Here is a 26,775-nt window from a genome sequence, read left to right on the forward strand (position 1 = left end):
CCGACCCGTGGGAGCGGCGCTCGTCCCGCAGCCCGGGAGAGGGAGGGGCTCGGCGCGGGGGGCACCGGGGCCGCGACGGGGGCGGGGGCTGCCCGGCCTCCCCGGCGGACCCGGCGGCGGGAGGGCGTCCCCGGAGGTCGGCAGGGGGCAGCGGGGTGGAGGCAGGTGTGGGCGTTCGCGGCGGCAACCGACGGGGCCCGGGGTGCGGGCCGCCGCGCCTACCTGCCCAGCGCCCGCTGCATGCCCGCGTCGGCGGCGCGGCGCGGCTCGGCCGGCCCCTTGCCCGCCAGGCGCAGATTCTGCTTCAGGCGGCAGTCGGCGTCCAGCGCCGCGGCGGCCGCGCCGGAGGAGGACGAGCCCGAGGCGGCGCAGCGCTCCCGCTCCAGGGCGACGGGCTCGAGCCGCTTCCTCATCCCGCGGCCCACACGGCCGGCCGCACACGGCGCCCGCTGGCCTCGCCCGCCCTCGCCGCAGTCGCAGCCGCCGCCGGGCGCCTGCCGCCCTCACATCTCAGCCCGGGTCGCGGCGCCCGGCTACGGACTGGCGCCGGGGCCCCGTCGGCAGCGCCGGCCAATCAGCGCCCGGCTCCCGCCGGCCCCGCCCCCGGCCCGCGCCTCCCGGTTCTGCGGGAGCGCACCCAGCGTCCCCGGCGCCGGACGCAGCCATCTTGGAGAAGGGCGGACGAAGCCGCCCGGGCGTCCCGGTCGGGGCGGGGCGCCTCGGCCCGGGTGCCCAGCGTCGGGAGCGGACGCTCCGCCGGTGCGCAGATCGGGGGCCCCAGCCGGCAGGTCGCGGGCCGGAAGGGGGAGCCCAGCGAGCCGGGGCCCCGCGGGAAGCTGCCTCCCTCCGCTTCCACCCGGGCTTTCCGACGCCCACGCAACACTGGAAACCCAATCTGGATAAACCCCTGGAAATGCTCTTACAAAGGTTTATAAGACAAAAGGAAAAAGGTAACAAGTCACAAATCTAGTGATTTATAACTATTTTCCCACAAGGACTTTACTTAAAAAAATATGGTCTCAGGTACTTTTGTTTGAAACACAAATGTATAGATGCTTAATTTTTAGCTTTTGGGCCGAACATATGAAAACTAAGCTGCTTAAACAATTTACTTTTAAAAAACCTGTATGAGATTTTAGACTTTTATAAAGCAATCAGAACTCGCAGAAGGGGGGAAAATCCATTTCAAAGATAAATTGCCACTTGTGAAACCCAAGTTAAGAACGAATTCAAACCATCCTACAAACAGAAAAGAACAGTTTCACAAATTTCGTTTTATAGCTTTGGCTTTCTTTAATATGGCATTATTATTCACAAACAATCTACCACCAAGAGATTTGCTTACTTATTACAAAGTAACTTTTGTTATTTCAACATTTGTGTCAGTTGAAAATTACTGGCAACTAATAAGATCAATTAGAAATGCCTTTAGAAATTAAATAGCTCCTTGTATTAACTTATAGTGATACTTCGAAATTGCAGAAGAACTTTATTGACTGTATAGCACATATTGCAACCAGCGTTCATATTTGTTTGGATATCTCCAAATAGACTTTTGGAATTTAAAATGGTGAATTCTTTATAAAGTGTTGTAGTAGCATATACCAGAGATTGGGAATCCAGAAACTAAAGTGTAAAAAAATTTTGACCCTATCACTCACAAAATCCTCTTTAATAGAGAAACAAAAAAGCATGGAAAGGAGCGCTAGAGAGAAGACAGAAATGTAAAGGGTACTGAGTCTTTCTTGCTGGCTCTAGGCCCTGCCGATAGTCCTCAACTCTTGGTCCACACTCACTTTCTGAGTGGTATTATCCAGGGTTTAAATACCACCCCACACTGGTGACGCTCACATTTGTATCTCTAGCCCACACCTCTTCCTTGAACCACCGGCTCCTCCATCCAATGGTCTACTCATCTACTCTCATATCCTACAGGTACCTAAATATATTATGTTCAAACCTGAGCTCGCAGCTCTTCTCCCACCCCCAGCTCCATCCATAACCTTCCCCACTTCAGGAGTGGAAACTCTATCCTTGCAGTTCCTCAGGCCAAAAGCCTGGGGTCATCTTTGATTCCTCCCTTCTTATGCCTCAGCGTCTATCACCAAGCTTTGTCAGCTCTCATTTGAAAATCTATCTAGGATCCAACCACTTATCACCTCTACTATCCACACCCTGGGCCAAGCTGCCGTCCTCTCTCACTTGGATTATTTTAACAGCCTAAGTGGTCTCCTGCCTTCACCTTTGCCTCACTTCTGTCTACTTAACTCAGCTGCCACAAAGGTATTTTTAAAAACCTAGGTCCAATCCTGTCACTTGTTTGTTCAAAACACTTTAATGGCTCCCCATCTCACTGAAAATAAAACCAAAAGCTTATTGAGGGCCTACGGGCCTTCCTTACATGGCCTCCAGCCCTCGCCCTGGTCTCAGCCACCGCCCTCTCCCACACTCACCTCCTCCAGTGTCACTGCCTCCCATGCTTGCACACGTCTACCCACACCCCTCCTTGGGCTTGCATTCTTGCTGCTTGGAATTCTCTGCCCACTCTACGGCCACACATCCACGTGGCTTACTCCTTCCCCACTTCAGGTCTGTGCCTTCTCTGAACCCGAATTCAAAACCCTCGGGCCTCACCAGCACCCTCTTGAACCTTCTTGGCTTATTCTCCTTAGCACTTTTCACCAGTAATAGTTACCATCAGTTTATCTGATCTGTATCTATCTATTTCTGTTTTCCCAAACTGGCACGTGGACTTTGAGAGCAAGCACTGTGTTCACTGCTTCATCTTCAGTGTCTGGAACAATCCCCAGGACATAATAGGCACTTCAGAAATATTTGCTGAAGGAATAATGAATCATCACAACCCCTCAGAAGTGGGTACTGTTGTCCCCATTGGACAGGTAAGGAAGTGAGTCTCAGGCCTGGGGTCTGAAATTAAAAAGGTTTATGGCAAAATTAAAAAGGTTTTAGGTTACAATTCTGTAGCACAGTCCACTAGAGAATAGTGTATTCAGTGAAAACACTTCGCTAAATTATCCCTTAATGTTGAGCTGAAAAGGAAATGTCACTCAACGTAAGGGGGAGTGAGGCTTTGTACGCCGTTCCCATGCTCATTTCTCAGATCACACATTACTGTATATTTGCAAGAGAGGAACATAGTTTCTAGGGTTAGCTAGAATGAATCCAAGTAAGCTTTTTAAAAAATAGCCAAATAAAATGAATCGTTTCTACAGCAGTAATTCCCACCTTTGATTCTATATAGTTATGAAAATCTCCATAATCACTTAGACAAGTATATGTCTATGTGAGTTCGTGTTAATCTAGAGCATTTTCCCCCTCAGTAGTTCTTGTGACTAGAGCTATTTTACAAACGTTTTTAAATGACTGCTTTAAAATCAAACGTGGTACTGTGGAGTTGGAAGCTTGAATACAGGGTCTGCCTCTTTACGAGCTGTGAGACCTTGGGCAAGGTATCTGACTTCTGTTTCCTAATCAGCACCAAGAGTCTTAATGACCACGTTGGGATTAATTATGAGACTTAAATGAAATACATGTCCGAATCCCTGCCACACTGGAGCTACCCGATAAAACTTCGTTTCCTGTTACTAGCTGTCAAACCCACACTGCGAAACGCTGCGTCCTAACGGGAACGTAAACCAAGTTTCTGGGCCTGCCTTCTCAACCTCAAAGTGCGCGCCCATTTGAACCTAAAGGAAACGCCATGAATCAAATGGAAAAAGGAAGTTGCGGGGGCGTGCATTTCTCCCGTCTCATGCTGCGCGAGGAGGGGCCTGGTTAGCCGCCTGGGAACTCGAAAAAAGTCTGCGGCTCTCACCACGTGCGGGGTGCTTCCCCGGCGGAGGACCACCACACGCGACTCCGCGCGTCTTGAAGCCGCTGCGCCGTAGAGTGAAGTGTCCCTCTGCCGCCGCCGTACACCGCGAGGCCCAGTAGCGCACTCCTATTGGCTGGGCAGCTTGGCGCCAAAGCACGGAGGGGAGGCGACGATCAGGAGCTGTGGGAGTGGGAAAGACAGGAGCAAAGAGCGGCGGCCGAGAGCCCGGCGACCGTTTGGCGTGAGCCCGGCGGCTGAAAAGGCCGCGGGACCGGGGCGTGTCCGCCATGTTCTGCGAAAAGGCCATGGAGCTGGTCCGCGAGCTGCACCGTGCGCCCGAAGGGCAGCTGCCGGCCTTCAATGTAAGGGGGGGGGGGTCAGGGTAGACAGAGGTGGGCGTGCTGAGGGGTGGGGCCGAGGCGAGCGGGGCGGGGCCGAGGGGAGGGGCGCTGGGGGCGGTCCGGGGGCGGGGGTCGAAGGCGTGCTGGGGGCGGTCCGGGGGCGGGGTCGAGGACGGTGCTGGGGGCGGTCCGGGGGCGGGGGGCGAGGGCGGTGCTGGGGGCGGGGCCGAGGGGCGGTGCTGGGGGCAGTCCAGGGGCGGGGTCGAGGGGGGCTGGGGGCGGGGCCGAAGGGGTGCCCGGGGCGGGCGGCTTCCTTGCCGTTCTTCCTTGTGCCTCCCCTGGGGGGTTTACTTTCTCACGGTGTAAGCTGCAAAGTCGGGGACAAAAATTTTGGAAGGTGGCAAAACAAAGAATAGGAGGAAAAAGAAGGCCGTCGCGTTTGTGTCACCCAGCGATACTGTGCCTTTCCCCGTGCGCGTGTCTCTGGTGCCCTCCCATGTGTGGCTTTGTCGCTCTTCCTGTGTGGGAGCAGACACTGACTAGGCAGCCTATGATCTGGCATTTGTTGCGCGCTCAGGCAGAACAGTGTGGTGATGGGAAGCCAGGCCTCTGGAGCCAGGCCGGGATTCTGGCTCTGTCGTGTGATTTGGGAGAGTTGCTCGGGCTTTCCGTGCTCTGCTCTCTCTGCAGAAATGAGGCCGATGGTAACAGTACCCAATGCCTAGTGTGGAGAGGGCTGATGGGTTGGTATATGTCACGTTTCCTGTGCAATGCCTCACACCCAGGAACCGCTAAGTCAGTGTTTGCTATTAATTTTCTTTCTGCCGCTGCTGCTGCTGCTATTTCTCTTGTGATTATTCTTATTTCCCTATTACTGGTCCTCCAGTCAAGGTGCTGAGCACTTGACCTACATTATCTTTTTTTTTATTGAGGTAACATTGGTTTATAACTTTATATAAATTTCAAGTGTACACCATGTTGCGATTTCTGTGCAGAGTACATCATGTTCACCACCCAAAGACTAATTATCATATGTAACCGATATTATCTCTTTTCCTCCTGATAACCCTTTGAAGTCTAAACGGTTATTTTCTGTTTTTTCCAGCTATCTGTTGGAGGCTTGGGGAGATTAAGCATCTTGCCCATGGTGACATAGCCAGTAAGAAGTAAAGCTAGGATTTAAGCCCTGGCAGGCTGGCCCCAGAGCCTGCACTCTGAATTCTGTACTCCACTACTTCCCCCATCATAGGGCGGCGTGTGTGGATGCCAGGGCACTTCTGCTGGGAGCGGGGCACCAAAACAGGTATAGGGTGTAATGTGATAGGTGATACCAAAGAGGTGTAGACAAGGAGCACAAAGGAGAAAGGCCAGTGTGAGTACAGGAGGGGGCAAGTGAGCCATGCCTAGAATGATGAGGTCACCGCTCTGAGAAGGGAGCGAGGCATCCCAGCCAACTGCAGAGACACGGAATCACATAGGAGAGGGTGACTGAAAGATAGGGTGTGCGCACGGCCTACAGAGGTGGGTTCTAGGCCTTTAGTTTGGTATTCATTCATAAGGCGTTCGGAAGCTGGTGGAGGATTTTAGACGGGAGTGAAAGGGTAATTTTTTGTGTTTTGAGGACAAAGCAGGAATATGGGGAATGGATTGGAGAGAAGAAAGAATGGAGGCAGGGAGATAGACCAGGTGAGAGATGTGTATGGTTCAAACTGTGTCTGGTCTGTGGGCCCCGAAATCGGTGCCTGGCTTTAGAGGCTTGAGACAAACAGGACTTGTAACTATTAGAACAGGAGTGGAGATGGGGTGGTTCGTGAATGAGGGGGCTTCTCTCTCAGGGAGCTGAGTAAACAACATTGGAGTTCAGGAGGAAGAGTGTTTGGGGGAAGGTGAGTTTTGTTTTGAACATTAAAGGGCACCTAGTCTGATGATTAGGTCATTTTACAGATGAGGAAACTTGAGTCAGCAGAAATTATGGATCAAGTTAAGATACTTGTCTGAACTTACAGCATATTGGAGGAGGAGCCTCAACATGAATACAGGTTTCCTAGATTCCAGTCTGTTATTCTTTCAACTTCAGGACAGTTACCTCATTTAAAAAGTCAGAAGACAGCAGTGGGAAGTTCACTAGAGATACTGGAATGCAGAGGTATGTGGGCTGTAAATATGGCTCCACACTGGGGTCCAGACAGCTGGGCACTTTGGAGGTCATGGTGCATATGAGGAAACAAGCCCAGAGAGGCAGAGACTTGTCCAACAGGTGCTGGCCTTGGAACCGGCTCCTAAGACTCTTAGTCCAGCTCTCCTTTTCACTCAATTTTAAGATAAGTGTTGGTTTACCACTTTGGGGGAGCCAGGAGTGGAACTTAGACGTTGTAAAGTACTCCTTCTTCTAGGTCTTAGTGTGGTAGGGCGCCTTTTGTTGCATTCACCGTCCACTGATAAACACACCTGCCAGTAGTTGACTCAGCAGGCCTGCAGAGTGGCCCCTCTGTGACACAGCTGAGCAGGGGCAGACTGAGAACTGATCTGATTGATCTGAAGGCTAATAGGCCCATGACCTGCACAGGCTCTCAAGAATCGTTCCTCCCAGGGGGATGATAGTCAGTGGGTATAGAATGGGGACTCTGCCTGGTTCATTCCGGAATCCGTCATGGCTAGGTGCTGTGTTCAGCAAACTGAAGTGATTGTCCACTTTCTACATGCAGAACTGGTAATAGTTTAAGTGAGTTTTAGGAAAATTGTCTTGGGCTCCCAGAGGCTCAGAGCCAGAGGTAGGGGCACAAAATGGATGCAATTCCTACTATAGGTTTAAAAAAATCTAAATCCGAAAGTTTGTGTGTATTTTTGCAAAATTATTTCACACTTGTCTTTTGTATACCTGCAGATTTATTAATTGTACAAGAGTTTCAACTATTCCTTAAAATAATATTTGTTGATAAAAGGAATATTTAACTGAATTCTAATGTCAGACTTTTCCGTGGTCTCTTTTTAACCCGCTGATGAAAGTGAAGGTGGAAATCATGCTTACGTTTTTCATCAGAAATTACGTCTTTTGTTTTCTTTGAGCAGGGTTAAGTAATTGATTTTGTAATTCTATCAGTTATGCCAAAGCATTTTTGCTAATGCTTATATTTTGACACTAAAACTAGAATAGGAAAAGTAGATGAGTTGCTTGTCTTTTTATTGTTGACAAACTTATTGTGAAACATTTATGAATTTCAGAATTCTGTTTTTATCCTTCCGAGGCAAATTTTTTTAAACTTTGCCCCAAGGTGGACAGTAGAAAAACTCCTTTGGCCTTTCTATTCTTGTAGTAAAACCAAAACAACTGTTCCTTTTTTTTTTTTTGTAGTAATCTTTTAAGACCAGTTTTCAATAAATAATAAATTATTCACATACTTTTGTCATAGCTTATTGCTTCTGTAGGACTATTGATTTTTTTGTTGTCAGTTTTATTGAGGGATAATTTATATACAACAAAATACACTCTTTAACAGACTTTTGAGTTTTGACAAATGTATACATCCATATATATATATAAAACCAGCACCCCAATCAAGATTTCTGTCACCCCAAGGGCTCCTTTTTCCCCTTTGAAGCTACCTCCTACCTGTAGCCTTAGGCAACCAAGGATTTATTTTCCATGACTACAGATTATATTTGTCTTTTTTTTTTAAAGATTTTATTTTTTTCCTTTTTCTCCCCAAAGCCCCCCGGTACATAGTTGTATATTCTTCGTTGTGCGTCCTTCTAGTTGTGGCATGTGGGACGCTGCCTCAGCGTGGTCTGATGAGCGGTGCCATGTCCACGCCCAGGATTCGAACCAACGAAACACTGGGCCGCCTGCAGTGGAGCACTCGAACTTAACCACTCGGCCACGGGGCCAGCCCCTATATTTGTCTTTTTTACATATTTCTGGATTCAGTATGTCAGGAGTTGCAAATTTTCTGTCAAGGGCCAGATGGAATCATGGAGTATGTATTCCTATATGTCTGACTTCGTTTGCTCAGTACAGTGTATTTGAGATGATCCTTAATCAATATGTTGATTATGTATATTGTGTATGTTGTTAGTAATTCATTCCTTTTTATTGTTTTTCTATTTTTTATTGTAGTAAAATTTGCCATTTTAACCATTTTTATCTGTACACTTCAGTGGCATTAATTACATTCACATTGTTGTGTAACCATCACCACTATTTCCAAAACTTTTTCATTACCCCAAACAGAAACTCTGTAACCATTAAGCTGTAACTCCCCATTCCCCTCATCCCCCAGCCCCTGGTAACCTCTAATCTACTTTCTGTCTCTATGAACTTGCCTCTTCTAGATATTTCAGATAAGTGGAATCCTACATTTGTCCTTTTGTGTCTGGCTTATTTCACTTAGCATGTTTTCAAGGTTCATTCATGTTGATGCATGTATCACTGCTTCATTCCTTTTGTTTTTTTGGGGTTTTTTTGAGGAAGATTAGCCCTGAGCTAACTACTGCCAATCCTCCTCTTTTTGCTGAGGAAGACTGGCCCTGAGCTAACATCCATGCCCATCTTCCTCTACTTTATACGGGGGATGCCTGCCACAGCATGGCATGCCAAGTGGTGCCATGTCTGCACCCAGGATCCGAACTAGCAAACCCAGGGCTACCAAGAAGTGGAACGTGCGCCGCCAGGCCAGCCCCAGCTTCATTCCTTTTTATGGCCAAATAATATTCCATTGAATGGATAGACCATATTTGGTTTATTGATTCATCAGTTGATGACATTTGGGTTGTTCCCACTTTTTGTTTATTATGAATAATGCTGCTCTGAACATTTGTATACAAGTTTTAAAAAAAAATTTATTAAGGTCATAATAGGTTATAACATTCTGAAACTTTAGTTGTACATTATTGTCAGTCACCATATATATGTGCCCTTGTACCCCTTATGCCAACCCCTCAACCCCTTCCCCTCTGGTGACCACCAATCTGTTCTCTGTATCTATGTGTTTGGTGGTGGTTGTGTTTTTCTTTTTCCCCTATTTTCCACATATGAGTGAAATCATACAGTATTTGTCTTTCTCCATCTGACTTATTTCACTTAGCATAATATCCTTAAGGTCCATCTCTCTGGTCCCAAATAGCAAGGTTTCATCCTTTTTTAATGGCTGTGTAATATTCCATTGTGTATATATACCATATCTTTATCCATTCATCTGTCAGTGGGCACTTAGGTTGTTTCCATGTCTTGGCTATTCTGAATAATGCTGCAGTGAACATAGGGGTGCATAAGTCTCTTTGAATTGTTGATCAAGTTCTTCAGGTAAATACCCAGATGTGGAACAGCTGGGTCACATGGTAGTTTTATTGTTAATTTTGGGGGGAATCTCTATACTGTATTCCACAGTGGCTGTACCAGTTTACATTCCCACTCAGTGTACAAGGGTTCCCTTTTCTCCACATCCTCTCCAACACTTGTTATTTCTTCTCTTTTTAATAATAGCCATTCTAATGGGCATGCGATGCTATCTCCTTGTGGTTTTGATTTGCATTTATCTAATAATTAGTTGTGTTGAACATCTTTTCATGTGCCTGTTGTCCATCTGTGTATCTTCTTTGGAAAAATGTCTGTTCGGATCCTCTGCCCATTTTTTAATTGGATTGTTTGCTCTTTTGTTCTTGAGTTGTATGAGTTCTTTATATATTTTGGAAATTAACCCCTTGTCAGGTATATGATTTGCAAATATCTTCTCCCAAACAGTAGGTTGTCATATTGTTTTGTTGATGGTTTCCTTTGCTGTGCACAAGCGTTTTAGTCTGATGTAGTCCCATTTGTTTATTTTTGCTGTTTCCCTTGCCTGAGGAGACATTCCAAAAAGATGCTGCTAAGACTGATGTCAAAGAGCATACTGCCTATGTTTTCTTCTCAGAGTTTTATGGTTTCTGGTCTTACATTCAAGTCTTTAATCCATTTTGAGTTAATTTTTGTGCATGGTGTAAGATAGTGTCTACTTTCATTCTTTTGCATGTGGCTGGTTTTCCAACACCATTTATTGAAGAGACTTTCCTTTCTCCATTGTTCTTGCTCCTCTGTCAAAGATTAGCTGTCCATTGATGTGTGCATTTATTTTTAGTTTTAGGCTCTCAGCGCTGTTCCCTCAATCACTTGTCTGTTTTTCTGCTGATACCATGCTGTTTTGATTACTGTAGCTTTGTAGTATAATTTGAGGTCAGGGAGTGTAAGACTTCCAGCTTTGTTCTTTTTCCTCAGGATTTCTTTGGCTCTTTGGGGTCTTTTGTTGTTCCATGTAAATTTTAGGATTCTTTGTTCTGTTTCTGTGGAAAATGTTGTTGGGATTTTGATAGGGATCACATTGAATCTGTAGATTGCTTTAGGAAGTATGGACATTTTAACTATGTTAATTCCTGCAATCCATGAGCACAGAATCTTTCCATTTCTTTGTGTCGTCTTTGATTTCTTTCAACAATGTCTTACAGTTTTTGATGTACAGGTCTTTCACTTCCTTCGTTAAATTTATTCCTAGATGTTTTATTCTTTTTGTTGCAAATGTAAATGGGGTTGTTTCCTTGATTTTTCTCTCTGCCAGTTCATTGTTAGTGTATAGCATTGCTACTGATTTTTGTATGTTGATTTTGTACCCTGCAACTTTACTGTATTTGTTTATTGTCTCTAATAATTTTTTGGTGGATTCTTTATGGCTTTCTCTATATAAAACTATGTCATCCACAAATAATGACATTTTTACCCCTTCCTTTCCAATTTGGATCCCTTTTCTTTCTTTTTCCTGCCTAATTGCTCTGGCTGGGACTTTCAAAACTATGTTGAATAAGAGTGGCGAGAGTGGGCACCCTTGTCTTGTTCCTGTTCTCAGAGGGATGGCTTTCAGTTTTTCACCATTGAGTATGATGTTGGCTGTGGGTTTGTCATATATGGCCTTTATTATGTTGTACTTCCCTTTTATACCCCTTTTATTCAGAGTTTTTATCATAAATATATGCTGTATGTTGTCAAATGCATTCTCTGCATCTATTGAGATGATCGTGATTTTTATCCTTCATTCTGTAATGTGGTGTATCACACTGATTGGCAGATACTGAACCATTCTTGCATCCCTGGAATAAATCCCACTTGGTGGTAGTGTATAATTTTTTTAATGTATTGTTTTCTTGGTTTGCTAATATTTTGTTGAAGATTTTTACATCTATGTTCATCAGTGATAATGGCCTATCACTTTCTTTTTCTGTGTTGTCCTTGTCTGGGTTGGTGTCAGGGTTATGTTGGCCTCATAAAATGAGTTAGAAAGTGTTCCCTTCTCTTTAATTTTTTGGAATAGTTTGAGAAGGACAGGTATTAAATCCTCTTTGAATGTTTGGTAGAATTCTCCAGAGAAACCATCCAGTCCTGGACTTTTATTTTTGGGGAGGTTTTTAAATTATTTTTTCAGTCACCTTACTAGTGATGGGTCTATTCAGATTCTCTATTTCTTGATTCAGTTTTGGGAGGTTGTTTGATTCTAAGAATTTATCCGTTTCTTCTAGGCTATCTAATTTTTTGGTGTATAGGTTTTCATAGTATTCTCATCCTTTGTATTTCTGTAATACCTGTTCTAATTTCTCCTCTTTTGTTATTTATTTCATTTATTTGAGGCTTCTCTTTTTCTTAGTCAGTCTTCCTAAGGGTTTCTCAATTTTGTTTATCCTTTCAAAGAACCAGGTCCTAGTTTCATTGATCTTTTCTGTTGTCTTTTTAGTCTCTATTTCATTTATTTCCCCTCTGATTTTTATCATTTCCTTCCTTCTGTTGACTTTTGGCTTCATTTATTCTTCTTTTTCTAGTTCCTTTAGGTGTAATATTAGATTGTTTGAGATTTTTCTTGGTCTTGAGGTAGGCCTGTATTGCTATAAACTTTCCTCTTAGTACTGCTTTTGCTGTGTCCCATTTTGGGCTGTTAGGAATGATACTGCTCTGAACATTTGTATACAAGTTTTTGTATGAATATATGTTTTCAGTTCTCTTGAGTGTATACCTAGGAGTAGAATTGCTGGATAATATGGTACTTTTATGTTTAACTTTTTGATGAACCATCAGACTATTTTCCACAGACTGCACTGTTTTACATTCCTACTTGCAATGTATGAGGGTTCCAGTTTCTCCCCATCCTCGCCAATGCTTATTATTGTAGCCATTCTAGTAGGTGTTTTTGCTTTTTGATAAGATGTGTAAATCAAAGAAAAGCATAGTATGATAGAATATTGCCACAGACTTGCTGGAAGAATTAATGAATGTGTATCAATATTACTTCATATGTTCTAGGAGGATGGACTCCGGCAAGTTCTGGAGGAGATGAAAGCCTTATATGAACAAAACCAGTCTGATGTGTAAGTTTTAAGATTGATGAAAGAATTAAGATACTGAAATCAGATAATCTTACCTCAGTTTTTAGATGTGATTTTCTGTCTCTGTGAGCCTAATCATACTCTCACTGTACAGATTATCACAGGACAAGAGGGATTTGTGTTGGTCACTGCTGTATCTTTGGAAATTCAAATAGTGCTTGGCATATGGTGGATGCTCAATAAATATTTGTTGTTTGACTGACATGACTTGAAATAAATTAGGGTAGACCTAAAAGACACGAGCAAGTAGAAACCCTAACAAGGTGAAATATATAGTTTCCACTGCTTGTTTTCATTGATAGATGCCTTAATGTGTTAAAGGGAGAATGGGCAGTTTGTAAACTTAGCAGGAGCAGCATTGTTCCTGATAGGTGGAGTAAAGTTCGCAAAGGCTATGGCTTGGTGGGTGAGGGGGCTCTAGATTTATGGAAGATTTAAAGCTAACCGTGGTAGTTGGTGCGATGGAGAATTTGGGCTGTAGGACAGATTTTCTAGGTTCCCAGGGTCTGTGAAGAGTAAGACACCAAAGAGTACCAACTGCTGGCTGAAAGGTGAGGTATTCAAATCTCCACCTAGAGAGAAGTCTGTCTGTGACATGAGGTTTGTCTTTGGCCTTGTTAGGTACACTGTTTATCAGTTACTTGGACATAGAAATCACTAGCATGCTGGTAAGATTTGTGGAGCACACAGAACCACAGGAGCATTTTCCCATCTTAAGTTGTGCTTAAGAATAGACACAGAAAAATCTTTATAAATAGAATGAGGAACTGCACCCCAACAGGTCTGCAGTAAACATGAAGTTCTGAACTCAAGTTCTCAGGCGATTCATTCATTCACTTAACAAACATGTACTAAACGACTGGGTGCCACTAAGAAGCTCTGGTATTCCAATTGTAAGCCACATAGTCAAGATTTCTGCCCCGATGGCTGTCACAGTCCAGTGTGGAAGACAGATGTGAAATACACATCTACCAAACTGGGATACAAGCTATGAAGGAAAGCAACAGAGTGCTAGGAGAGAGAAGAGTGAAGTGAAGGTATAATTAGATTCAGGAAACAGGGACGTTCTCTCCAAGGAAGAGACATTTCAGCTGAGGCCTAAAGGAGAAATAGACTTTAGCCAGGCAGTAGTTGTGGGCAGAGAGCATTCTAGGTAGAGGGAACAGCATATGCAAAGGCCCTGAGTCATGAAAGAGGGTGAGATGCTCAGGAAACTGACACTTGAAGGCCAGTGGGGCTGAAGCTTAATAAGCAGGCAAAGGGTGATGCCAGGTGACATTTTTAAGCATATGGGGCAGGTGGTGGCACATTTGTGATTTAAAAGATTACCTTGGATCCTGTGTGGACTGTGGATGGAGGGACTGAGAGGAGAGGGAGGCATCCTGTTATCTAGGTGATGGGAGAGGTGACCTGGACTAGGTAAAAAGTGAACAGGTTAAAGACATATTTCAGAGGTGGCTTAATAGGACTGGATCCAGTCGGAATGATTTTCGTGTCTTCCCTGTATTTGAACCATCTGCAAATTCATGATCCAAAATTCTGTGCCCCATCCTCCTAGTTTCTTTTTTGGGGAGACAATCACCATTACCAGTGTCTGGTTAAAAATTATTTGTCAAAATAATTTGACAATAACTTAATCTATATTTTGCCTCTTTTTCAGGGCCTGTAGCAGGCACTGCATGAAGATATCCTCGTACTCATCTCGTTCCTTTTAAAACTCCGAAGTAGATTTTTATTCATTCTGTAAATCTGGTTATGTTTTGTTTTTCCCAATTTTATTTTTATTGTGGTAAAATACATACAACATAAAATTTGCCATCTTAACCATTTTTCATCCTACAGTTGAGTGTAGTAAATGCATTCATAGTGCTGGGCAGTCATCACCACCATCCATCCTCGTATCTCTTCCTCTCATAATACTGAAACTCTGTACCCGTTGAACAATTGTATATCTGGTTTTTAAATGTCATACTTGTCTAATATCTAAGAAGATGTAGATTTTATAGGGTAAAACCAAAATTTTCTCCCTCTTTTTGTGAAGAACACTGAGTGTAGTACATGCACATAGTCGAAGATCAAGAAATGTTTGTTGGATGATTGAAGGACCATTTTAACTCATTTTACTATAACAAGGATTTGGAATAGAAACACGATATAAGACCATAATCTTATGAACTCTGATGTCAGGTTTGTCTCTTGTCCCAGCATGGTACAGGGATTCTAGAAAGTGAGTAAACACAGTGTTTGTCTTTTGGAAATAATGGAGAATAATCAGTGTGCAAAAATGCAAAGTACCAAATGGTTAAATGAAATGCTGGTGGTATGATCTTAGGCAAATTATTTAGCTTTTGGCTTTTTTATCTTTAACATAGTAGTAAAAGCTCTGTTGTGGAGGCAGGTACTATTTGCTTAGGTTAACTGCTAACCATAAATAGGTTAACACAAGCATGGAAGTCAGTTGTTAGTTGGCTTTGAAAATTTTACTTATAGTAAAATATACATATTTGTTCTTTTCCTCTTTAAATGTTCTCACCAGGAATGAAGCGAAGTCAGGTGGGCGAGGTGATTTGATACCAACCATCAAATTTCGACACTGTTCTTTGTTAAGAAATCGACGCTGCACTGTAGCATACCTGTAAGCTTCTCAGTTTTTGCTTGGAGTGGCAGGGAACGATGGAGGGGTTTTTGTGTGGTTTCCTAATTAGCCATTTCAAATGGATAACAGGATTTCTTAGATTTGTTTTTCCTTGATAAGCATTCTAAACTCTCTTTTTTCCATTTAAAATTTTCTTATTATGAAAAATTTCAGCATTTGTAAAACTAGGAGAATAAGATAACAAACCCCCTTGGTTATATAGGTTTAACAGTTTTTAACATTTTGCCATGTTTGCTTCATCTTGTTTTATTTGTCCATGGCAGACATTTTCCTGCTGAACACTTCAGTATGCATCTCTAAGAAAAGTGCCTTTTGGACCTTTTCTCCCATGACGTTGTACCATTCTCATACCTAGAAAAGTGAACAAGCCTTCCCAGCATCTAGTCAGTTCACATGTATGTTTCCCCATTGTCCCAAAGATCTTCTTACAGTTTGTTCATTTGCCTCGGGAGCCAAAGAAAGTCCACATATTACACTGAGGTTGCTGTAGTCTTGAGTCTCTCCTGATCAAAACAACTTCTGATGTCCCTTTTGTTATGCCATCTAATACCTTCTTAATGTCCTAGGTATGACCGATTGCTTCGAATTAGAGCACTCAGGTGGGAATATGGCAGTGTCTTGCCAAATGCTTTACGATTTCACATGTCTGCTGAAGAAGTAAGTTAGCACTGTTCAACTTTATGAATTTGGAAAATGCTGAGGTTCTGGCATTGTTCTGTAATAGTATTTATGGTATTTCTCTTTTTGTTTTTAACATCTGGTTTTCAGCAGTTCTTGGTGTGTATTTATTTATTATATACTGTGATGAGGATGGTAGGAGTAATTCTAAATGCAAGGCTATATGGAAAACTGTGTTATTGCTTAACAAAATAAAGGATCCCTTATGTTATTTATTAGTGATCCATTAGTAGGATTAAAAAACTGGCATTATTGGGGCCGGCCCATGGCCGAGTGGTTAAGTTTGCACGCTCCGCCTTCGGTGGCCCAGGGTTTCACCGGTTTGGATCTTGGGCTCAGACATGGCATCACTCATCAGACCACGTTGAGGTGGCTTCCCACATGCCACAACTAGGAGGACCCACAACTAAAATATATATTTACAACTATGTACTGGGGGAATTGGGGGAGGAAAAAAAAAAAGATTGGCAACAGTTGTTAGCTCAGGTGCCAATATTTAAAAAAAAAAACAAAAGCAAAACTGGCATTATTATTTGGGGGTTTTCCATAAAGTGTCAGAGTGTGTGTGTGTGTGTCTATAGTATTTTCAGTATATTCACAGTTATGCATTCATTATCACCATCTTATTCCAGAACATTTTCATCACTCCCCCCAAAAACCTTGTAAACGTTATCATTTACTTCATATTCTCTCCCCTCCTCTCAGCTCCTGGAAATCACTATTCTATTTCCTCCATAGATTTGCCTATTGTGGCTTTTTCATGTAAGTAAGTCATGCAACGTGTGGCCTTTTGTGTCTTTCACTTAGCATGTTTTCAAGGCTCATCCATGTGGTAACATGTGTCAGAACTTCATTCTGATTTATGGCTGAATAATATTCCATTGTACAGATGTACATATCTCATCCATTCCTCAGTTGATGGACATTTGAGTGTTTTTCTCAACAATGTTTTACAGTTTTCAGGAAAACTGTCAATGCAGAGTTTTAAGAGATTATAATTCTGAAATGGTGTATTTTTCATGATTCTCTTTGTGGTGGAATGTTCCTTAGGTCTGTGATTAAGTACGCTGGGATGTAAGTTCTACAAGAACAGAGATTTTTGTTCACTTTGTTAAATGATCCATCCTGAGTACCCAGATCAGTGCCTGGTTCACAGCAAGCAGTCAATAATATTTGTCCCTTAAATGAATTAATGGTCGCAGTATGGGGATGGGGATGTGTGCTGCTTCTGAAAGGCTAAGTGTACAATTTCTTCAAGTTTGTTTTCTTATAACTTTGTCAAATGACCATCTTTATGTTTGCAGATGGAGTGGTTCAATCATTATAAAAAATCCCTTGCTACTTATATGAGGTCACTGGGAGGAGATGAAGGTTTGGACATTACACAGGATATGAAACCTCCAAAAAGCCTATATATAGAAGTGAGTATACTTTTGTAAAATGGATTTTTCTTTAGCACGTAGGTTGTGCTGACTTTGGTCTAAGAAGAGGAGGGTATATGAATATATATCAGCTTATATTAAAAAAGAAAGGAAACATAAACCCAAACCAAAAATGTTACCTCTGGGGGAATGGCGGGAATAGGATAAAACAGCTAAATCCTTTTAATATACCTCTTTTAACAGTTTTAACTTTGAAACCATGTAGGTATTTTACATATTATTAAAACAAAATTAAATCAAAGTGGAAAAGCAACCCACAAAGTTTGAAAGCACAAAGAAACAAACGAACCTGTGTTTCAAGTTGGTGGATTAGTCAAACAGGAAATATTTTAAATTACTTTAAAACACATCACTTTATTGTACATCTCTAGTGGGTGTGTTCTAAGCATGAAAAGAATTACAAAGAAAGTGTAACCTGTTTTTAGTGATTATATTAGTAATATTGTTTACTGTTATTTTGTAACAATTTATATATTGACGGATAGAGCAAAAAAGTAATGGCACTAGGAACCAAAATACTCAAAATAAGAGAAAAGGATTCAAATATTAAAATGAAAAAGTTAAGTGAAAATCCTGTATTCCACGGGGCCGGCCCTGTGGCCAAGTGGTTAAGTTCACGCACTCCACTGCAGGCCGCCCAGGGTTTTGTCGGTTCGAATCCTGGGCGTGGACAGGGCACCGCTCATCGAGCCATGCTGGTGCGGTGTCCCACATGCCACAACTAGAAGGACCCACAACTAAGAATATACCACTATGTACTGGGGGGCTTTGGGGAGAAAAAGGAAAAGGATAAAATCTTTAAAAAAAAAAAAGAAAATCCTATATTCCCAAACTCGAGTTGAAATATCAGCATGGACTCATGTTAAATCGTCTCTTTTTCTAAAAAAGTATTTCTTAGCTCTGTCTGCTGCAAAGGCCTAGATAAAAAGTGTACAATCTGAGCAGGGAACACCTTGTCTTCCTAAAAAGCAAAGAAAGTGTCGAGGACCACATGAGGAGTGCGAAAAGGGCTGGAGAGCCCATTTGAAGGAGTGCTCACTGGCCAAGGAAGGGACAGTTTGAGCATCAAGATTATTAACTGCAGTGAACTGAATCACATCCGTTACATTAGAAGCACGAATGCGTAACGACAACAAAGACCAAACAACAATTAAAAAAATAAAACATCTTTGGGTCCGCTTGGAGAATACAAGGAATGTAGCTCATTTTGAAAAGTGGTAAATAAAAGAATGGAATCAAATATCCATCTGCCTTTGCTGTACAAACTGTCTCAGGGTAGCCAATTTGTTTACAAGGGAAATTTCTTTTGTTTTTTTTGAGGAAGATTAGCCCTGAGCTAACATCTGCTGCCAATCCTCTTTTTGCTGAGAAAGACTGGCCCTGAGCTAACATCCGTGCCCATCTTCCTCTACTTTATATGTGGGACACCTACCACAGCATGGCTTGCTAAGTAGCGTTGTGTCCGCACCTGGGATCCAAACCGGCAAACCTCGGGCTGCCGAAGCAGAATGTGCGCACTTAACCGCTGTGCCACCAGGCCAGCCCCGGAAATTCGTTTCTTATAGAAGAATTCCAGCTAATAAAAGCAGCAGGAATCAAAGAACTAGATTAATGCTGTTTTGTAGCCCTAATGCATGCAGGCAAATAGCTACTGAAACCATTAGGTGAAAAGTTAACGGACACCTTAATAATGGATGGATATGGAAAGGCAGGTATGACACCTGGACCCATTGATCAGTCTTAACATCCAAAAAGGGACAACCAGACATTTTGCGCTTCGGAAAGCCTTCTAACAGGATGTATGTCACACCATTTGCCAGGAAATCAAACCTGATCTGATCCAGCCCCTAGACCTAACTTCCAGTTTATAGGAAATTCAAGGACAGAGGAACATGTTAAATGACCCCACAGGAATCCACAACAAAATCCAGTTTGTGGGAAACTACCAAACAAGCTGCCCAGTTTCTTTAACAAATACATTGCCAACAGGAAGGGGGAAAAGGGAGAGAACCCTCTAGATTAAAAGATAGTGGGAGATGTATCAGAAGCGTGTAATATGTAGCTCTTGTTGGACTCTGACTTGAACATGGCAACTTTAAAAAAATTCAGGAGCCAGATGGGGAAATTTGGACACTAAGTGGATATTTCATATTAAAAATTATTAATAAGATGCAATAATGGTTTGAGATTATGTTTTTAAAAAAGAACCTTATTTGGTAGAAGTACATACTAAAATATTTATAGAAGAAATGAAATGATATCTAGGGTTTGCCTCAAAATAATCCTGAAGTGGATGAGGCAACAAGATTGACCACATGTTGATAATTGTTGAAGCCAGTTGGTGGGACATGAGGTTTCATCATATTAGTCTTTTTACTTTTGAATATGTTTGAGATTTGCCATAGTAAAAGTCTATTTAAAGAAGCAAAAAGGTGGTAGGGGGGATTTTTCTAAAAGAGTATTTCTCGAACGAAGTTAAAATACCTTTGGGAGTATGATAAGATTCCGGAGGGATCACAGGACATTATGAAATTATATAGGAAAAGTAGAAGACTAGAACTCACTGCTGGAGCTGGCTTTACTAATACCGCAGCTAGCACTCAGGAGAATCAACTCGAGTCCTGAGTTCTCACAGGAGATGAAAAATGTCCTCCTGCTTTCCTGTGGCAGCACGTCGAGCTGCAGCCAGGTCTGTGGCCTCTCTAAAGACACATTTGAACAGTCCTTCTCTGCAGTTGCAGAAGTAGTTATCAAAAAGCTGCCTTACACCTCCCGGTTCCGACTAAGAATCTCTCCTGTTTCTTACAACATGAGTCTTTCATGGTGTACTTCTAAGTATTCCTGGGAAACAGTCTGAATATCGAAGGAGATTGGAATAATCTCTGGGCTTTTTTTTTTTAAACATTTTATTTTTCCTTTTTCTCCCCAAAGCCCCCCCGGTACATAGTTCTGTAATTTTAGTTGTGGGTCCTTCTAGTTGTGGCATGTGGGACGCCGCCTCAGCGTGGCTTGATGAGCAGTGCCATGTCCGCACCCCAGATTCAAACCAGCGAAACCCTGGGCTGCCGAAGTGGAGCGCGCAAAATTAACCACTCGGCCACGGGGCCAGCCCTCTGGAATAATGTCTTTAAAACCGAAATTTTGCAGACTTAACCTATGTCCTCTTCTCAGATATTGATATTTTATGGGAGGGATCTTTAAGAGGAAGGTTGGAGTAGATCTAAAACATTCTCTTTTTTTGTAGATATGTATTTCAACTCTCGGTTTTTCAGAATTTGCAGAGGGGAAGGAATCCAGTGATCTTGTCTCCCCATAGCACCCTGCTGGGTTTCCTTGCTGTCAGTGTTGACATACACAGACATTTGGAAATTTTGACATTCGTCTTCCTCCTCATCAAAACAGGACAGCTGGACCCACTAGAGTACCCCAGGAAGGAGTACTAGGCCTAGCTACAGAGAAGAAACAAACAGATAGAATGCCCAGTACTTCTGCTGTATGGGTATTTAGATAACCTCCATTTACTTTATGGGCACTACATATTAAAAAATAGTTTAGATGAAACATCAGTTTTTCGTTTCAGGTACGGTGTCTAAAAGACTATGGAGAATTTGAAGTTGATGATGGTACTTCAGTCCTATTAAAAAAAAATAGCCAGGTATTTCTTGTCTTAAGATACCTTAAATCCTGTAAGAGTCCTGAATGATGGAAATGTTGGAATCGGGAGAAAAATAAATATCACCTTGTGATGGTCATTTGTATCATAGGCATTATTTCAGTATGACACCCTGTTTTGTTCTTTTTCTAAATATAAGGACTTGAAGCAAATGTTGCATATAGTAAGAATAGTTTTGTTAATTTACCTAGGGTATTGCTTGTATTTAACACTAAGCATTTTCCTGGGAAATTATCACAATGGGCCTTATTCTAGTTAAATGGGCTATTAAATTGTTGGATTTAGCTCCTTTCTTCGAATTATAATTTATTAAAAAGTGCTAAGCACTTGTTTTCAGCTTGTACTTCACCTTTTAAATCCTAGTTCTTTAGCAAACAAATAATGATATGGATCAAAATTTTCTCAGTATTTCATATATAAACATAACAATTTAACAAAGAAAGATTAAAATTGTGAAGCTGTGACTGAAACTAAAGTTTTCCTTATAAAGAATCTCAATATATTTATTGTTTCCTTAGAAATCTTCAAGTTCACATTAGGTGAATTCACATTAGCTAAATTTATTTTTATCCTACCTCAGTTTTCTGTGGTCACGTTAGCAGAAGAGGAAAACTGACCTAATGAAAACCACTCCCCTGCTTTCTTTGCCTCCCATCTTATCATCAACCAGTTAGAGTCCAATGACCCTAAATCCTTGAGGTTGATTTTGTTTATGTCCTGGAGCAAAAGCATACTTCAGGTCTTGTGGTTTTTGGGCTTGTTTCCCTCAGAAAGGCTAAGTCGATCTCTCATTTTACTAGAACCTTGGAGCTTTAAATAGTTTCCTAAAACAAAGGTTGAATATTTTAAAGACAGATTTTCAAGGTACATTAAAATCTTTGGTTGTTAAGGCAGAACTTTCCCTCCCAGCGTCCTCTTTGCAGTAGGCTACCGATGAATAGAAAGCAGGTGATGAACTAATGCGCTCAGAAAGATCTGTATTTCTGGAGCACAGCGTGAGGCTCTGGTTCACAAGAGCAAAACTACCCTCATAAAGTAAGACACGAGAAAACGTCACTTCACCTCAAACACTGTCCTGTGGCTGACTTTCTCTCTCAACTTTACGGCTGACCTTCCCACCAGGGGTGCCGAGACAGTGATTCTCCAGCCTGGAGTGCCTGGTGGGGCTGGGGCAGGCGGAAGCCGGCCGAGCCCCTCCTCCATCTTCTCCCCTGCTAGACAGTTGTCATTTTCTGTATGGACCATGCAAAAGCCTTCCTCCTGAGATGCTTTTAACCTTGTCTCAGTATTGCCACACCCTCAATCATAAAAATGGGAAACAATTTTAAAAACATAATCTATAGCTGATATTAAGGGGCTTCAGAATGTCTGATGACATCTAAAACCAGTTTTCTATGGAATCTATGGTGCCGATCATCCAGATCCTGTGAGACGTTCACAGGGCGATGTTTTCGTCCCATCCGTTCTTGCGTACTTGTCAAGACGGCAAGCACGCTCTGTTTGTCCAGAAATCAGAGGCTCCTCTTGTTAGTAGATGCTGTGATGGCTGTTAGACGAACAACTCTATACAGTGTTTTCCTTGTTTACATTGTGCATTCTTAGGCATTTTAAACATTCTGTTAACAAGTTAGAGAACAGTCCTTGGCCTGTGTGTCCTCGTGACTGGTTTGAAGGAATTAGGTCTTGCATGAGGCCTTGGAGTTTGTGAGGAGGGACCCTCAGATGTCCAGTGCCCCTGACGTTACATCTTGCTTCCCTGAGGAGTTTGGATGATCCCTCCTGCTGAGTCATTTTCTAAGGTTATTTGCTCTGTCCTTCCTAACCACTGTTTGTAGTTTTCACCCCAGTATGTCTGAATCGTCTGAGATGTCTTTGGTCACCTGTGAGCTTGCAAAGTCGCCCTGCCTTGCTTCCTGCACCTCTGCACTCCAGGGTTTAGTAAATGTGCACTTCTGCTTTAAGCCCCTGTGTTCTGAGAGGGACTCAGACGAGGAGACTCCTTTCAGCCTCAGAACAAGAGCAGTGTCCCCCCAGGAAGGCAGGGATGGCAGATGGTAGCTGGGTCCCAGCATCTTCACATAGCCTGGGAAGAGCACCCATGTCATAGCTTACAAAGACTTCATCCTTGAGAAATACAGGAGAAAAGTGGCCACTGTTGTTATTAAAAGAATAAATGTTCAGACTCAAATCCTGGAAGAGAGGTAATGGAGAAGACTCCTTTGGTTTGTCCCCTTAATGAGCTGTTGCACCACTTGTAATACAGTGCCCCAGAATCTCACCCATCTGGATTTTCTGTGCACAAATTAAAAAATGGAAACACTAAGGAAAATGCCGACTAGAATTCAGAAGGCTTTAGTTAAATTTAACATAAACTATGAATTTGTTTATAAAAATAAGGAATTCAGTACAGCTCTAAGTGGCATCAATTTCAGTTGATTAAAACAGCAACTATAACTTAGCTTTTAACTACTTAGCTGTTGGAGTTTGAAATAGATATAATCAGTTGCTGCTTTTTAATGGTGCAAAATGTAATTTAAAATTCTTTTCACTCATTTCTCTTCCTCTCCCCCTACTCTTTTCCCTGTAGCACTTTTTACCCAGGTGGAAATGTGAGCAGCTGATTAGACAAGGCATTCTGGAGCACGTCCTGTCCTGACCTCACCCTGGGGTACTGCCAGGCTTCCCTGTGGTGCATGGTGGAACCCAGCCACGGAAGCTTCTACACCCTCCTTCATCCCCACCCCTCGTTGGTTTTAAAAGTTGCATCCTTTAAGATAGTCAGGAATACTTGGCTAAGGAATGTGGTATATTTTTCTGTTGTACAGGATTCCTCCTCGTCATTGTAATAGGCTGTATCTATAATGATGACACTCCTACAGTTACTACAATGTGTGGTTTTTTTTAAATGAAAGTGAACATTTATTACATTTGTATCTCTTTTAAACAATGAGAGAGTTTCACGTGGCTGTATAGGGAGCAGGTGGGTCCTGTGCACCTTGTGTTGTTTCTGCTGCTGTGCATCGTGCAAGCCAGGGGTCTGAATTTCTAGAATACATGTTTCCAAATCACATGCACAGGTAGAGATGACAGTCCATAAAAATTTTCAGTATATTTAATGTTTAAAGATGTACTAATTTGTCATCTGGCTATTTGGGAAGAAAGGAAGGACACAATGGGTTTTGCCCATTTCCAACAGTGGTGGCTTGTCTGGCTTGTGCCTGCCTACAAGCTTGTAGGTGAGCACCAGTATCACCACTTTGGAAAGAAAAATAGAAATTGGGGCTAGAAAAGGAACTTTGTGCAGTCTTCCCCCAGACTTACCTTGACTGAAAAGTCACTTGAAGAGTTGGTCGGCCAAGTGGAGGGCAGTTTCTTTGTCCAATGAACTGTGAATGGTGTAGGAGCTGGAGAGGCACAGAGTGGTGTTGCCTGGTACTCAGTGGCCTTTCCCCACCAGTCACCTCCCTGTGCAGTCCAGTGATCGGAAAGAGGCATTCAAATGTAAAAGTCCAGATAAGCCTGGTACCTGGCACACACTGCATGTGCAGTTTCATTTTTATATAGGAGACTGTTTCTGGCTGAAATTATATTCAAGAAATCAAGTTATAGAAACCTTTTCCTACCATGTGGATCTGTATGTTTTCATAATAGACCTACTTAGGTCAGTAGGCTTCCCTTTGCAGATTATTTACATTATTAAAAATAATTTCTCCCCATAGTTTTCAGGCCAGATCAGGTTTTCATCTAAATCTTTGGTGATACACAATAAGGAAAATTTCCTGAGTGAATGAGATGGGTGATGTTGACGTCTAACTGCCGGTCTGTAGTCACTTCCTTCCCTCGTATTCAACTCCCAGAGCATGTGGAACCACACACACAACAAGCCCAGGTCCCGGAGCCAGGTGGCAGGATCAACAGCCAAGAGGACATGGCCGTGTGGCCAGCCCAGCATCATTCCCCAACTTTGATTAGACGATGTATTTTTTGTTTAGTTACCCATATAAAATAATAAAGTATATTCCTTATTTGAAGTGAATGTATACCAGTTGAATTTGAAATTTTGGAGGTTTTATTGATTTATATTGACTGGCTCTGTATTTAGAATTGTGGCTAGAATTTTACACATATATCATGTTTTCTTATTATGAAGGTAATAAATGCACAGTTAAAAAAAATACAATGTTGAAAATGAAAGCAAGTTCTCCTCACCTACTAAATACCACCATCCAATGTGCTCACTGTTCGCTGGTTACATACATAAAGTACAATGCCATTTCTTTTTAAGTGGGTTCCCAATTATTTTCTAGCTTTTGTTCCTAAAGTGAATGAAATCTTTTTTCTGTTCTATTTTCTAATTGGCTCTGGCTGATAGATGTAAGAAAGCTGCAAATTAAGATGATGTGGCTAAATTCTAATATTTGTATAGACTCATTTCTTTTTCGCATTGATATTGTTGCCCAGAACCTTCAGAAACATGTTGACTGCTGCTGGTGATAGCTGGCAGCTTATCTTTTCCCTAACTTGATTGGAATGCCACAGTCTTCTTTATCAACCTTTCTAGCGCATCCTTCTCCAGAAAAAATACCAAAACTTATGGCCTTCCTCACTGCAACTTGAAGCCTCAAAATAAATTCAATAGTATAACTAAAAACAAACAGAACAGCAGTAATTAACAAATATTGTTTTTCCAAGTGAGCTTTTGGAACTTGAGTGATGATCATATGGTTTCAGACTTAACTCCCTAATGTAATGAATTCTTTAAATAGAACTGTGTTGTTGAACTATCTTGCATTCCCTGGGCTATAGTCTGCTTGGCCATGGTGTGTTAACCATCCAGTGAACTGCAAGATTTGATTTCCTATCATTAGGGAATTTTGCAACTGTGAGTGATGTTGGTTTATAGTGTTTTGGAAGAGGGGAGTGTGTGTGTGTGTCTCTGCTTTGTCAGTGTCAGTTATATGTTCCTGTGAAACAAACTACCCAAAACATGGTGCCTTTAAACCACCCCCATTTTATTAGCTCTCATGGTTCTGTGGGTTGACTGTTCTGCAGGTCTTGCTGGGGTCTCTGATGCAGTTGTGTTCAGATGCTGGCTGGCTGGCTCAGCCTCCCTCTCCCTGTGTGGTCTCTCCAGCAAGCTGACTGTGCTTCTCACCTGGCAGCTCAGGACTCCCGCAGTGCGGAGAGGGTGGCAGTAGGCACTGCCAGTTTTCTGAAAGGCTAGGCCTGGTACTGGACTAGCATCACTTCTCTGCACCCCTCAGTGAGCCCAGTCACAGGCTGCCCAGATCCAGTGAAGGGACCATGTGAATGAACCACAGGAAGGCACGAACACCAAGCGGCCGCCACAGCCAGGTTTCGTGTCAGTGTTCTGGTGTCTAAAAGGAGTTGGTGCTCCTTCCTTTCCCTGTTTTAAATAGAAATGTAACCTTTAACATAATTTTAATACCTACAGAACCAGCTGGGTATCAATCTTTTCCAGGAGAGATCTTGATCTTTGATAAATTTTTTTATTGCTTTTATTTTCTTCTTTAGTTTTTGGTCAAGCTTTTTTTACTTTTTTCTTGAGTAAATTTTAGTTAATTATGTTTTTATAAATCTATTCTAATCTATATTTTGAAGTATATTGAGAAATTTTTTTCTTTTCTGTACATATGATCTTTCCTATAATTATATATCAGTTTCCTTTTTTCCTAGCCATGTAACTTAAAAAAAAATATTGGTAACGATAATATATTAATCTTTTAGGATGTAGA

At 42.3% G+C, this 26,775-nt stretch overlaps 2 protein-coding genes across 10 annotated transcripts in view; one reads left to right on the forward strand and one right to left on the reverse strand.

Annotated features, from left to right (window-relative positions):
* ABHD12 (abhydrolase domain containing 12, lysophospholipase) overlaps window positions 1-593 on the reverse strand; it is an 84,876-nt gene extending 84,283 nt beyond the window's left edge. Inside the window, exon 1 of one of the 2 annotated variants that reach the window (XM_023625962.2) lies at window positions 223-593. In XM_023625962.2, coding sequence (XP_023481730.1) covers window positions 223-413 — 191 coding nt within the window. In that variant the 5' untranslated portion in view covers window positions 414-593. The remainder of the gene's footprint in view (window positions 1-222) is intronic. The other variant, XM_023625960.2, reaches the window with a different exon arrangement.
* Window positions 594-711: 118 nt separating this feature from the next.
* On the forward strand, window positions 712-25,050 carry GINS1 (GINS complex subunit 1). 8 transcript variants are annotated; one of them, XM_023625969.2, is made up of 9 exons: window positions 712-950; window positions 1,866-1,935; window positions 2,760-2,900; window positions 12,488-12,552; window positions 15,107-15,205; window positions 15,793-15,883; window positions 17,209-17,325; window positions 20,927-21,001; window positions 23,607-25,050. In XM_023625969.2, exons 3-9 carry the CDS (start codon window positions 2,850-2,852, stop codon window positions 23,673-23,675), a joined length of 567 nt encoding a protein of 188 aa, XP_023481737.1. In that variant the 5' UTR covers window positions 712-950; window positions 1,866-1,935; window positions 2,760-2,849; the 3' UTR covers window positions 23,676-25,050. The 8 variants fall into 8 exon arrangements, with proteins under 8 accessions (XP_023481737.1, XP_023481738.1, XP_023481735.1 ...); XM_023625967.2 differs by lacking the exon at window positions 1,866-1,935 and adding an exon at window positions 3,497-4,197 and having other exon boundaries at window positions 722-950; XM_023625970.2 differs by lacking the exon at window positions 1,866-1,935 and having other exon boundaries at window positions 719-950.
* The last annotated feature ends 1,725 nt before the right edge of the window (window positions 25,051-26,775 follow it).

The sequence above is a fragment of the Equus caballus genome, chromosome 22 (genome assembly GCF_041296265.1).
Source record: "Equus caballus isolate H_3958 breed thoroughbred chromosome 22, TB-T2T, whole genome shotgun sequence".
Taxonomy (NCBI): Eukaryota; Metazoa; Chordata; class Mammalia; order Perissodactyla; family Equidae; genus Equus; species Equus caballus.